Source organism: Oncorhynchus tshawytscha, linkage group LG16, assembly GCF_018296145.1.
Source record: "Oncorhynchus tshawytscha isolate Ot180627B linkage group LG16, Otsh_v2.0, whole genome shotgun sequence".
In the NCBI taxonomy this organism is placed as follows: Eukaryota; Metazoa; Chordata; class Actinopteri; order Salmoniformes; family Salmonidae; genus Oncorhynchus; species Oncorhynchus tshawytscha.
The window spans coordinates 49020873-49033419 of record NC_056444.1 but is presented as its reverse complement, the minus strand read 5'-3'; the positions used below and the strand labels follow the sequence as shown (position 1 = coordinate 49033419).

The following is a 12547-nucleotide window of genomic DNA, read 5'->3' as shown; positions in this document are numbered from 1 at the left end:
TCCTCTGACACCGCCTGGTATAGAGGTTGTCATACCAGGCGGTGATGCAACCAGTCAGGATGCTCTCGATGGTGCAGCTGTAAAACTTTGGATCTGAAGACCCATGCCAAATATTTTTAGTCTCTTGAGAGGCAATAGGCATTGCCATGCCTTCTTCACGACTGTCTTGGTGTATTTGGACCATGATAGTTTGTTGGTGATGTGGACACCAAGGAACTTGAAGCTCTCAACCTGCTGCACTACAGCCCCATTGATGAGAACAGGGGCGTGCTCGCCCCTTCTTTTTCTGTAGTCCACGATCAGTTCCTTTGTCTTGATCACGTTGAGGGAGAGGTTGTTGTCCTGGAACCACACTTCCAGGTCTCTGACCTCCTCCCTATAGGCTGTCTCATAGTTGTCGGTGATCAGGCCTACCACCGTTGTGTCGTCGGCAAACATAATGATGGTGTTGGAGTCATGCTTGGCCACGCAGTCATGGGTGAACAGGGAGTACAGGAGGGGACTAAGCACACCCCCCCGAAAGGCCCCTGTGTTGAGAATCAGCATGGCAGATGTGTTGTTGCCTACCCTTACAACCTGGGGGCGGCCCATCAGGAAGTCCAGGATCCAGTTGCAGAGAGAGGTGTTTAGTCTAAGGGTCCTTAGCTTATTGATGAGCCTTGAGGGCACTATGGTGTTGAATGCTGAGCTGTAGTCAATGAAAAACATTCTCACGTAGGTGTTCCTTTTGTCCAGGTGGGAAAGGGCAGTGTTGAGTGCAATAGAGATTGTGTCATCTGTGGATCTGTTGGGGCAGTATGCAAATTGGAGTGGGTCTAGGGTTTCTGGGATGATGATGTTGATGTGAGCCATGACCAGCCTTTCAAAGCACTTCATGGCTATAGACGTGAGTGCTACAGGTTGGTAGTCATGTTGTGGAGACATAAACACTGTTATTCTCTACTAGACACTGTTATTATGTTATGTATCCTGGCTGAAAGCAGCTTTCTGAATGACTGGAGCCATGAAATAGTTTGCTGTGGTAACATCGTGTACTATACACTATGTGACATGTGCCCTCTCTCTCTCTTTCCCTCTCTCTCTCTTTTTCCCACTCTCTTATCCCTTTCATACGCAGATAAAAATACCACTATTTTACCATGCCTGCTTTTTTATACCAGCTTTTTGGTATATCTGAAAGGGGTAGGGGGTTAAAAAACAAGTAAAAATAAAAGCCACCTAAAGAGCTAGCCATGATTCCTGCATTTTCACAGACCCTGTAAGCAAAATACAGGAATCAGGTCTGTGTGAATGGTTCTCTGCTTTTTTGCAGGTAAACCCATTAACACTTATATTGTTTAACACCTCCCTAATTTGAAATGCAAACAGACCCCATGGTTTTACAACACCCCCCAACTCCCACCCCTCCCAATTAGCCCGTTTCTACTCACTGTGTAAAAGGGGTATACCTGCAAGAAAGTGGTAAATAAGGTTCTGTTTTAAAGGGGTTATATAAACATTGCCTCATATCTTTTTTTTGCAGGTAATATACCACATCTTCTGTCTGAAATGGGTATCTCTGTCTGATTCCATCTGGTTGTAAAGATCCTCCTAGATGTTCTAGAAGATAACCTTCAACACAAGTTCACTTTCTCACTTCTCACATGGATTCCATAGACCTGCACAGCTTTGACGCATCAAAGGTGGGAAAGGTGCAGTAATGGGAAATCAACCAAGGTCCACTTCAAAGACAGCCTAGGTAGAATGGCTGTTCCAGAGCAGCAGTGCTCGAACAGAAGCACACTCACAGTAGAGGAGAGAGCACTCAACGCTGCAGAGCAGAGAGGGATGGACAGTGAGTGGAACAAGTCTGTGTTGTGATGTGAAAACTCAACTCTCACTCAGCTGCTCTCAACCTTCAGCACATCAGCACCACTTCAGTCAGGTGCAGTCTACGACATGTACACCTGAAGGACAACATACTCAGGGTATAGAAAACAAACATGAGCCACGCTCACACGCACGAGAACATCAACAGTGCATGGGGGGCTATAGATAAGGGAGTAAAAGTTACTTGGCTTGGCTCAGAATGCAGATGCCTGTTGGGTTCTGAGGAACCCCTGAGAAACACCAGTCATTCCGGTAACAGGAGCACATCTACCCATTCGATCTCCTCTGCTGAGAAACTGCAGTGTGGTGGGCATGGAGGAGGGGGGTGTACAGAGGGAAATCCTGCAGGGAGAGATTATCTGATGTTGCATCGCCATCTCATGGTCATAGAGGAAAAATGCAATCCAGCACCACTTAGCCTGTGTCAATGCCAATGCACAGCAGCATTTTATAAACAGAAAGTAGTGTATCAATCCAGAGCATATTAAAGTGAATTGTGAATCTGTCAATCCACGCAGAGTTCAATGAGATTGAAGTCCCTTTGCACCATATGTGTGGTGTAGTGGTCTATGCTTAGCTAACATATCCCATCAGCCTGCTCGGTGATTGTTTCCGGAATTTCCGGTCTAATTTCAGAGTTTAACGCGCGCTCAAACGTCAGTGAAACAACTGTGGTTGTACAGTCTCATCTATCTGTGGTACAGTCGGTTATCAAATTTAAAAAATATATTTATCATAATAGCGTAAGAAATGTTAGCTGCTGATTATGACCAGGCCTCTCTACCGGACCTAATTGCCCCTCTACTACTGCCGACTTTTCCCCTTTCTCTCAATATTACCGGTGGCTGAACCATGGAGGAGGTGAGTAGTTAGCTAGCTAACGTTAGCCTGCTATTTAACTTGAGTCTGGGTTTATAGAAGAAGTTGAGTACGACGATTCTCCAAGCCCAGGAAGCAGCCATTCAATTTATCAATCACCAGCTTTTTCAAGCTTAATAATGTCAAAATTCGTTCGATACTTACCGAAGAATGGTGTTTCGCTCAGCAACTATCGTCACTACTGAGTTAGTGAACTGTATTTCCAAAAAAGGTCTAAAAATGGAAACAATCAAAGTATTGTTTTTGACCAAGTGAGCATGCATCTTCTGCAATTAATCATGACTGCCATGCACGGGTCGGCTGCACTTGGTAAAATAAACTATAACGTTACTTAGATTCACCAAAAAGTGTTGTATTCTTCACACAACACACTAAGACCGTATCCAATTCAATAATCTTTTTTTGGGGGGGGTCGCTCCACTTACAAAAAAACACAAGAAAGAGGGTTTTGACACACTCCCCATCTCAGCTTGTTCTAAAACAATTTATGTAGTTAGAAACATAAGATTAGCATTCCTGCACCATTCCTTTATTTTAATATAATTTGATCTGAGAAATTAAGCTAATTGGCCAGTTTAATTTATAGGATTCAATAAATATAGTACCCAACAAACGATATGGACAACTTCTTTCTAACAGTGAGTTAGACATGAGCCACCCACGGCAATCTCTCCCCAACAACGAGTATATAGTATCAGTTCTCTGTCTGACAAGTAGTATGGAGCCGAGTATTGTTTTCTTCATCCTATGTAATGTAGTCCCAGTGAATTTGGTGGTTTCTCCCCCTCCCCTGTACAGATAAATTATTAATTGAAGTTGTTAGGTTTATGTCCTGTCCTACATCCAGATATTACCATGTTCTGACCACTAGATGGTGGTGTTCCAAGATATGCCGATACCGACCAGATATGACAGTAACCCATGCTTTGGTTTTGTTTACCAGGACACTGTAAAGTCCATTATGCCTCTGAAGAGTATGAATCCTTAGCAACTGAGTCACTGTAAAATAAATGATCAATGGCAACTTCAGGTTTTTCGGGAATACTTTGAAAAATAACTTGACACTATTAATCAGTCGGATTTGCTGGCTAGGGGCACTCCAAACATAAGGCAATGAAAAAATGGCCAAAACTTGTAAATGATGGTTATGAAATAAACCAAAACTTGTTTCTCACGAGTGTAGCAGGTTGAACTCTGAAAACAACATTTCCACTCTGAGAATGAGAACAGTAAATGGCTGTAATTAATACATGCATTAACAGAAATGTATGTAACCAAATTATGAGGATTAACGGTACATTTACTACTGGGGACAAATGTAATGGGGAATTGATTTTTAAAAAAAGAAACAAATTGCAAACATTTCACACAAGTAAGTAATGAATGTGCAAGAATTGGTGGGAGAACGCTGAGCACATTCTGGAGAGCTGAGCAAATGCATTCTGGAGAGAAATGCCCAATGTCTTCGTGCCACACCGCTTCCCTTCTTGTCTCAACGTTGAAAATTTATACTCAAGACACTATCGAAACACATTTTGGATGCTTTTCACTGACAGCCGCAACTCAATCAGCTAGGCCTATTGCCACGTGCTCTGCCCAAATAGAGCTTGCCAGCTTGTAGTCCTAAACCCAAAATGAGTTACCTGGTTCGTTCAGCCATTCCTATGAAGAAAGAATAGGGTTTTGGATTAAATGCCAAAAAGAAGGTTTGAGGTTAACATAGGCTTTGAAGATTTTATATGTTTGGTTCTATTACTAAAAAAAAAAACATAGTTACAGGAGAGAAGAGGAGGGATGAATGAGCTAATTGGAAGCTGGGGATGATTAGGTGACCATGATGGTATGAGGGCCAGATTGGGAATTTAGCCAGGACACAAGGGTTAACACCCCAACTCTTACGATAAGTGCCATGCGATCTTTATTGACCACAGAGTCAGAATACCTGTTTAACGTCCCATCCAAAAGACAGGACCCTACACAGGGCAATGTCCCCCATCACTGTCCTGGGGCATTGGAATATATATTTTTTTAGACTGGAGGAAAGAGTGTCTTCTCCTGGCCCTCCAACAACACTTCCAGCTGCATCTGGTCTCCCATCCAGGGACTGACCAGGACCAAACCTGCTTCCCTTCAGAGGCAAGGCAGTAGAGGGATGCAGGGTGGTATACTGATGAATTATGAAGCTTTTGTGTTTTTTTTTTTATTACATAAATGTTAAAAAATTCAGTGACATTAGCTGATGAAGATTCTCAGAACAAAACGTATAAAATGTCGTAAGCCTGTTTACCACAGACCTTATTTTCTGTGTTTTATTTTTTTTTAAATCCATTAAATTCCCCATAGGCATTTCCCCAAATGTATTTCAATTTACTTTAAGCCTATTGGATGTGCCACCTATTGAAAAAAAAGTGGGTTACCTTCGCATGTTCGTCCAAAATAATTCCAACGTCCGAGCATTGCGCTATGCACCTGCCAATTCGCATGGCTGAAACTCTCTCACCGGAGAAAGCATCCGAGCCATACTCTTTTAGCCCAGACAGCATCAGAAACATGGGCACACATACTGAGGCAGTGGAGTGCTATTTTGCTCGTTGTGCTGCTTTATCTGCGATTGATGCATTTTTCTGTCGGTGTGCATCTTGGTCAAATAAATTATCAATATTTAAATGTTTTATTTGGATGGGCAATGAGGTACGGTAGGGCGTGCCAGGCCAACTAAGGCCCGCCCATAACATTGCCCCTATATCCTACTCTAAATAAAAGGTTGGGGAAAAACATCATGCTCTATACAAAAATAGACACATTTAGAAAGCCCATCCCACACATTCAGTCATAGTCCAAATCAAATCCCTACAGGTTCAGGCGTGTGAGGGCAGAACATTCTTCGACAGGATTCCTTGCAAGGCCTCGGCTGTAGAAAGGCGTAGAGCCACACCCAATTTTCTGATTTCTACTCCGTTTGTGCCGTTTATGACCGTGTCCAAAGCTACAGCCATAATTGGTAGACGGCTCCGATTGGAGAATCGCTGTTTGCGTCACCGAGCAGTAAACCAAACTATTAAATCCAGTTTTTAGATGTTAATCCTGTCTCCCCAAATCAAAACCAAACAGATTCCATGTCCTCACTTTGCGCGCACACCTGTCTGTGTTTCAAACCTTTTTGTCTAGCTAATCCGCCTTGCAGTATGGGCACAATGCTGCCCCAGACGGGAATGTAGAGGAAATGTGCCCGCAAAGTCAGAACAAGACATTGCCAGCCATATTACATTTAGATTTTGGGGGGGTAAACTGCGATTCTCCAATCGGAATCGTCAACCGATCATAGATGTAGTTTCAGACGCGGAACACGTGCTGCTAACAGGTACAGTGATTGGACCATGTGTTATCTCAAACGCAGTCTCTTTGGAATGCCCCTCCTACTTTTTCTCATTAATTAAATATTGGGCAAATTTTTCTCATTAATTAAATATTGGGCTAGTTACTAGCTAACCTTTTAAACACGAACCTCGGCGACAGAGCTAAAGCTTGTGTCCGAGGTCGGGTACAGACTGCTGTAAGCAGCAGATTTCCGGCCCACCTTTACTTGCCAATACTTTCTTTGTTCTCGATTCAAAGTTACCTGTGTCTTCTTAACCCTTGCATGAGGCTTGGAGCTCAATTGAAATCGGATGGGATTACGGAATCAGTTTTTAACAAACACAAAGAAATGGGCTATAGCAGTGCGATCTGTCTTATTTCTGAAGATATGGATGTTTTATAAAGCCCGACACATTCAACAATTGTTGATCATAACTAAGGTAGGTTTTCCTCTACTCACTTTTCTTCTAAAATATACTTCTCAAAGGTCAATGTAGCCCACTGGTGAAATGTTATGCACAATGGTAACATGGACTGGGTAAAGGTGCAACCATTTTCTAGAAATCAGGCTTTCTTTCGGGTTCAGGCTCATTACATTTCTGTGACATTGGACTTGAATGGAAGTTTGGCTCGAGCTAAGCCGAACCGGACAAATGTTTTCAGAACGTATTTTGACAACGTTAGTGTAGAGGTCGACCGATTATGATTTTTGAACGCCGATACCAACTATTGGAGGACCAATAAAAGCCGATACCGATATCGGATGATTTGTAAAAAATAAAAATTGTTTTTAATTTATTTGTAATAATGGCAATTACAACAATACTGAATGAACACTTATTTTAACTAAATATAATACATCAATAATAACAATTTAGCCTCAAATAAATAATGGAACATGTTCATTTTGGTTTAAATAATGCAAAAACAAAGTGTTGGAGAAGAAAGTAAAAGTGCAATATGTGCCATGTAAAAAAGCTAACGTTTAAGTTCCTTGCTCAGAACATGAGAACATATGAAAGCTGGTGGTTCCTTTTAACATGAATCTTCAATATTCCCGGGTAAGAAGATTTAGGTTGTAGTTATAGGAATTATAGGACTATTTCTCTCTCTACGATTTTGACTATTGGATGTTCTTATAGGCACTTTAGTATTGCCAGTGTAACAGTATAGCTTCCGTCAATCTCCTCGCTCCTGGGCTTGAACCAGGAACACATCGACAACAGCCACCCTCGAAGCATCGTTACCCATGCAGAGCAAGGGGACAACCACGCCAAGCCTTAGAGCGAGTGATATTTTAAACGCTATTAGCGCGCACCCCGCTAACTAGCTAGCCATTTCACATCGGTTACACCAGCCTAATCTCGGGAGTTGATATGCTTAAAGTCATAAACAGCGCAATGCTTGAAGAATTGCGAAGAGCTGCTGCCAAATGCAGGAAAGGGCTTTTTGAATGAATGCCTACCATCGCTCAGTCAGACTGCTCTATCAAATATCAAATCATAGACTTAATTATAACATAATAACACACAGAAATACAAGCCTTTGGTCATTGATATGGTCGAATCCGGAAACTATCATTTCGAAAACAAAACGTTTATTCTTTCAGTGAAATACGGAACTGTTCCGTATTTTATCTAAATATTTCTGTTACATTGCACAACCTTCAATGTTATGTCATAATTATGTACAATTCTGGCAAATTAATTAGGCCTTTGTTAGGAATAAATGGACTTCACACAGTTCGCAATGAGCCAGGCGGCCCAAACTGCTTGCATATACCCTGACTGCTTGCACGGAGCACGAGAAGTGACACAATTTCCCTAGTTATAAGAAATTCATGTTCTTAGGCAATATTAACTAAATATGCAGGTTTAAAAATATATACTTATCTATTGATTTTAAGGAAAGGCATTGATGTTTATGGTTAGGTACATTGGTGCAACAACAGTGTTTTTTTTCGCAAAGGCGCTTGTTAAATCATCACCTGTTTGTCGAAGTAGGCTGTGATTCGATGAGAAATTAACAGGCAACGCATCGATTATATGCAACGCAGGACACACTAGATAAACTAGTATATCGTCAACCATGTGTAGTTAACTTGTGATTATGTTAAGATGTTTTTTATAAGATAAGTTTTTAATGCTAGCTAGCAACTTACCTTGGCTTCTTGCGGCCCTCGCGTAACAGGTAGTCAGCCTGCCATGCAGGCTCCTCGTGGAGTGCAATGTAAGGCAGGTGGTTGTGGGTTGGACTAGTAACCAGAAGGTTGCAAAAACGAATCCCTGAGCTGACAAGGTACAAATCTGTCATTCTGCCCCTGAACAAGGCAGTTAACCCACTGTTCCTAGGCCGTCATTGAAAATAAGAATGTGTTCTTAACTGACTTTCTTAGTTAAATAAAGGTGTAAAAAAAATCTGTCAAATCGGTGTCCAAAAATACAGATTACCGATTATTATGAAAACGTGAAATTGGCCCTAATTAATCGGCCATTCTGATTTAATCGGTCGACCTCTACTTTAGTGGACACCCACCTGTCTCGTTCAATGAGAGAAGATCAGAAGCGGACAAGATGGCAACGTATACATAGTTGGATTACTTAATGGAGCAAAACATGATTTAATTGAATCATGTTCTAAATTCAAACTTTCTCCCTGCAACTGGCCATGGGCGTTTTAGAATACACAGGTGACTTCCGAATCGAGAATGAAAAAAGTATCGGCTAGTAAAGGTTGGTCAAATCTGCTGCTTACAGCTGAACAGCAGCCTGTACACGACCTCGGACTCAAGTTTTAGCTCTACCGCAGAGGTTCGTGTTTACAAGGCTAGTTGGCTAGTCAAGTTTTAATGATGACGACTTATTTTGCAACCCCCCCAGTGACAAAGGTTCTCCTTCATGTTGAAGGATGACATCTACGTACGGTATCAGTCGTTCAGCACGCAGAGCAAGCTGGAGAAGGCGATGCAAAAGATGAACCCTTACAAGATTGACATTGGAGCAGTCTACTGTCACTGAGTGGGGCACCGTTACTCACCGTGTTTGTCTGACCATCTGCCTAACTCGATCACATGCATCTGTTGTCCCTCAAGTGTCCATTTTTATTTATATATATATTTTCCATTCCTCCTTCTGTCACCCTCAGCCCAATCAGCATAACACAGTCAAGACTGGATCCTTCCAGGCTCTTGAGAAGGAGCTGGTATTTGATATTGATATGACAGACTATAATGATGTCAGAAGCTGTTGCACGTACTTGGATCACAGAAAGTCTATTTGTAGTTCCAACATCTTTACTATTATACAGATGTAAAGTATGTTTGAATGTACAACAGACTAATTCAGGGACGGTGCCTTTTGACGTTTTGTTGGGGGTGTGGGACTGTTGTCTTGTTTTGCAGTGCTGCAGACATCTGCCCAAAGTACTGGACTCTGACTATGCTCTCTGTATCCTGGACAGGGCACTTCGAGGTGAGTCAAAAGAAAAAAAGGTGATTTAATTGCCATTTAGCAGACACTTTTATCCAAAGCCAGTCACGAATGCATACATTTATTTTATGTATGGGTGATCCAACTTTCCCCATATGCTCTAGTGGGACAGGACATACTGGGCAGCAAAGAGGCTGCGGACAAAGTGCCTGAAGATATCCTTTTCCTCTGCCGATTTTTTTTATTACATGACACGGTATGAAATGTGACAAATCTACAGTACATGTATGGCTACACACACACACAGCATTCCGATGTTAACGATTAGCAGGTTTTTGCGATAAAATGCCTATCCTTAACGTAAACCACATGTCAGAAAGGAGCTGCTGCAGTGCTTCCAGACTGAAAAAACCCTGAGAAGCGCTGGTATATACTTAAGACTCTGGTCCAAAACAAACGTGTAGGTCGCCATGCCCACACAACAGTGAAGACTGACATAAGCCTCGTTATAACACAATACAACAATGTGGTGATGTCATAAGCGCATGCTTGGCTGCCATTAACAACTCTACTTTCTACCACCAGACGACTGCCAAGGTCCATTACTTTGAGAAGGAGATCATGTGGCAGTACTGTTACCCTCGGGTTGATGTGAACGTCAGTAAAGGAGTCAACAACCACTTGCTGAAGAGTCCCTTCAGCGTCCATCCCAAAACGGGTAAGGGAAAAACTAATGAAGTGCATGAGTAATGGATGAAACGTGACCAACGTTTAGCTCAAATGTTGCCTGAGAGAAACGGTCAAAAGACGCTCTCATCCAACTGAAGGAGATACTCTGAGGATGTCATTAGCTCAACAACACCTTTTCTCAATTATCCTTACTTCCCCAAAGGGCGGATCTCTGTTCCTATTGACCTGAGAGAACTGGATCGCTTTGACCCCTGTGATGTGCCCACTATTAGGTAAGCCCTCAGTCAATTTGTCATAATAAGAACTTTGTAAAGAGAAAAATTCCAAATCTATTCCCAAAGCCTTACAAACTTTGTTTATGTGTGGCGTCCCTAGGGTTCTTCTCAGTTGGTACACTCACCGGTCCTGTTATCGTTTCTCCCTGTAGTCTGATCTATGAGGAGCTGGATCGGCCCAAGACAGCAGGAGGAAGAGAAGGAAGAACCCAAGGAGAATGAGCGAGAAGCAGGAGAGTGACGGAAGAGAGGTATTCAAAAAAGACAAGTGCAATTAATCACTAAGAACCAAGGGATCTAATATTGTTTTGTTCATTGCATGTTGATTTGACTAACAAAAACGTTCTGGTTCCATAGACTACAAACGAACAAGCTTGGAAGTATGTGAAACTGTTAGATCAATTCCTGGAAGGGATGGCTCGCTCAAGGAAAGGGGAGCATCTTAAAAAGAGTGGTGGGTGTAATTTAAAGTCCTTCGTGAAAGAATACAATTGTTAGTATGAACATTTAGATCTAAACGAGTTGATGATCATGGATTTTTTTCTCAATTTATTTTCAGAGATCTTCAAAAGGACTTCTAGCCCTTAGCGGTGTCCAACGGAATACTGTCTGATGCTGGGATTGGTACCTACATTGGTTGGCTAATCTTAAACCATCCCATCATATCAGTTGTTTATAATATGACAGGTAAAGATGGAGAACACACATTAGATACACTGTAAATAAATGGTTTGTTTGAGAATTGTCATGCAAATATTTGAAATCAACAATTGAAAAATCAGTTGTGCAAAACTTTTATATTTGTATTTTATTTTACCTTTATTTTACTAGGCAAGTCAGTTAAAAACAAATTCTTATTTTCAATGACGGCCTAGGAACAGTGGGTTAGCTGCCTGTTCAAATCAAATCGAATCAAATTTTATGTCACATACACATGGTTAGCAGATGTTAATGCGAGTGTAGCGAAATGCTTGTGCTTCTAGTTCCGACAATGCAGTAATAACGAACAAGTAATCTAACTAACAATTCCAAAAAAACTACTGTCTTATACACAGTGTAAGGGGATAAAGAATATGTACATAAGGATATATGAATGAGTGATGGTACAGAGCAGCATAGGCAAGATACAGTAGATGATATCGAGTACAGTATATACATATGAGATGAGTATGTAAACCAAGTGGCGTAGTTAAAGTGGCTAGTGATACATGTATTACATAAGGATGCAGTCGATGATATAGAGTACAGTATCTACGTATGCATATGAGATGAATAATGTAGGGTAAGTAACATTATATAAGGTAGCATTGTTTAAAGTGGCTAGTGATATATTTACATCATTTCCCATCAATTCCCATGATTAAAGTGGCTGGAGTAGAGTCAGTGTCATTGACAGTGTGTTGGCAGTAGCCACTCAATGTTAGTGGTGGCTGTTTAACAGTCTGATGGCCTTGAGATAGAAGCTGTTTTTCAGTCTCTCGGTCCCAGCTTTGATGCACCTGTACTGACCTCGCCTTCTGGATGACAGCGGGGTGAACAGGCAGTGGCTCGGGTGGTTGATGTCCTTGATGATCTTTATGGCCTTCCTGTAGCATCGGGTGGTGTAGGTGTCCTGGAGGGCAGGTAGTTTGCCCCCGGTGATGCGTTGTGCAGACCTCACTACCCTCTGGAGAGCCTTACGGTTGAGGGCGGTGCAGTTGCCATACCAGGCGGTGATACAGCCCGCCAGGATGCTCTCGATTGTGCATCTGTAGAAGTTTGTGAGTGCTTTTGGTGACAAGCCGAATTTCTTCAGCCTCCTGAGGTTGAAGAGGCGCTGCTGCGCCTTCCTCACGATGCTGTCTGTGTGAGTGGACCAATTCAGTTTGTCTGTGATGTGTATGCCGAGGAACTTAAAACTTGCTACCCTCTCCACTACTGTTCCATCGATGTGGATGGGGGGGTGTTCCCTCTGCTGTTTCCTGAAGTCCACAATCATCTCCTTAGTTTTGTTGACGTTGAGTGTGAGGTTATTTTCCTGACACCACACTCCGAGGGCCCTCACCTCCT

The 12547-nt window shown here is 42.1% G+C and overlaps 1 protein-coding gene across 3 annotated transcripts; it reads left to right on the top strand.

Annotated features, from left to right (window-relative positions):
* The first annotated feature begins 2494 nt into the window (after positions 1-2494).
* LOC112215793 (DNA primase small subunit) lies at positions 2495-11240 on the top strand. 3 transcript variants are annotated; one of them, XM_024375199.1, is made up of 8 exons: positions 2495-2730; positions 9506-9575; positions 9698-9789; positions 10119-10251; positions 10426-10495; positions 10651-10749; positions 10856-10952; positions 11058-11240. In XM_024375199.1, the coding sequence occupies exons 1-6, from the start codon at positions 2722-2724 to the stop codon at positions 10718-10720; spliced, it is 444 nt and encodes a 147-aa protein (XP_024230967.1). In that variant the 5' UTR covers positions 2495-2721; the 3' UTR covers positions 10721-10749; positions 10856-10952; positions 11058-11240. The 3 variants fall into 3 exon arrangements, with proteins under 3 accessions (XP_024230967.1, XP_024230966.1, XP_042155182.1); XM_024375198.2 differs by lacking the exon at positions 2495-2730 and having other exon boundaries at positions 8573-9575; XM_042299248.1 differs by lacking the exons at positions 2495-2730; positions 10856-10952; positions 11058-11240 and having other exon boundaries at positions 8573-9575; positions 10599-10726.
* Positions 11241-12547: the final 1307 nt, after the last annotated feature.